The sequence below is a fragment of the Haliaeetus leucocephalus genome, unplaced genomic scaffold, assembly GCF_000737465.1.
Source record: "Haliaeetus leucocephalus isolate CR32 unplaced genomic scaffold, Haliaeetus_leucocephalus-4.0 Scaffold320, whole genome shotgun sequence".
Lineage (NCBI taxonomy): Eukaryota > Metazoa > Chordata > Aves > Accipitriformes > Accipitridae > Haliaeetus > Haliaeetus leucocephalus.
This window is the reverse complement of record NW_010972756.1, coordinates 84479-84831: the sequence shown is the minus strand read 5'-3', so window position 1 is coordinate 84831 and position 353 is coordinate 84479. Positions and strand designations below refer to the sequence as shown.

Genomic DNA, 353 nt, shown 5'->3' with positions numbered 1-353 from the left:
CTATCGTGCCCCATAGTGCCCCATAGCACCCTAAAGCACCCCATAGCACACCCGGCACCCCATAGCACCCCACTGTGCCCCATTGCACCTTGCAACCCATAGCACCCCATAGCACCCCATAGCACCCCATAGCACCCTATCGCACCCCATAGTGCCCCATAACACCCCATTACACCCCGTATCACCCAGCACCCCATAGCACCCTGTGCCCCATAGCACCCTACCGTGCCCCGTAGCACCCTATCGCACCCCATAGCACCCTGTCACGCCCCATAGCACTCCACTGTGCCCTATAGCACGCTAAAGCACCCTATAGCACACCCTGCACCCCATAGCACCCCATTACATCCCAT

The 353-nt window shown here is 59.5% G+C and overlaps 1 gene segment (V, D, J or C); it reads right to left on the bottom strand.

Moving 5' to 3' along the window:
• Positions 1-353, bottom strand: part of LOC104834225 — a 5359-nt gene extending 5006 nt beyond the window's left edge. Inside the window, 1 exon segment of the C gene segment in view lies at positions 347-353. Coding sequence covers positions 347-353 — 7 coding nt within the window.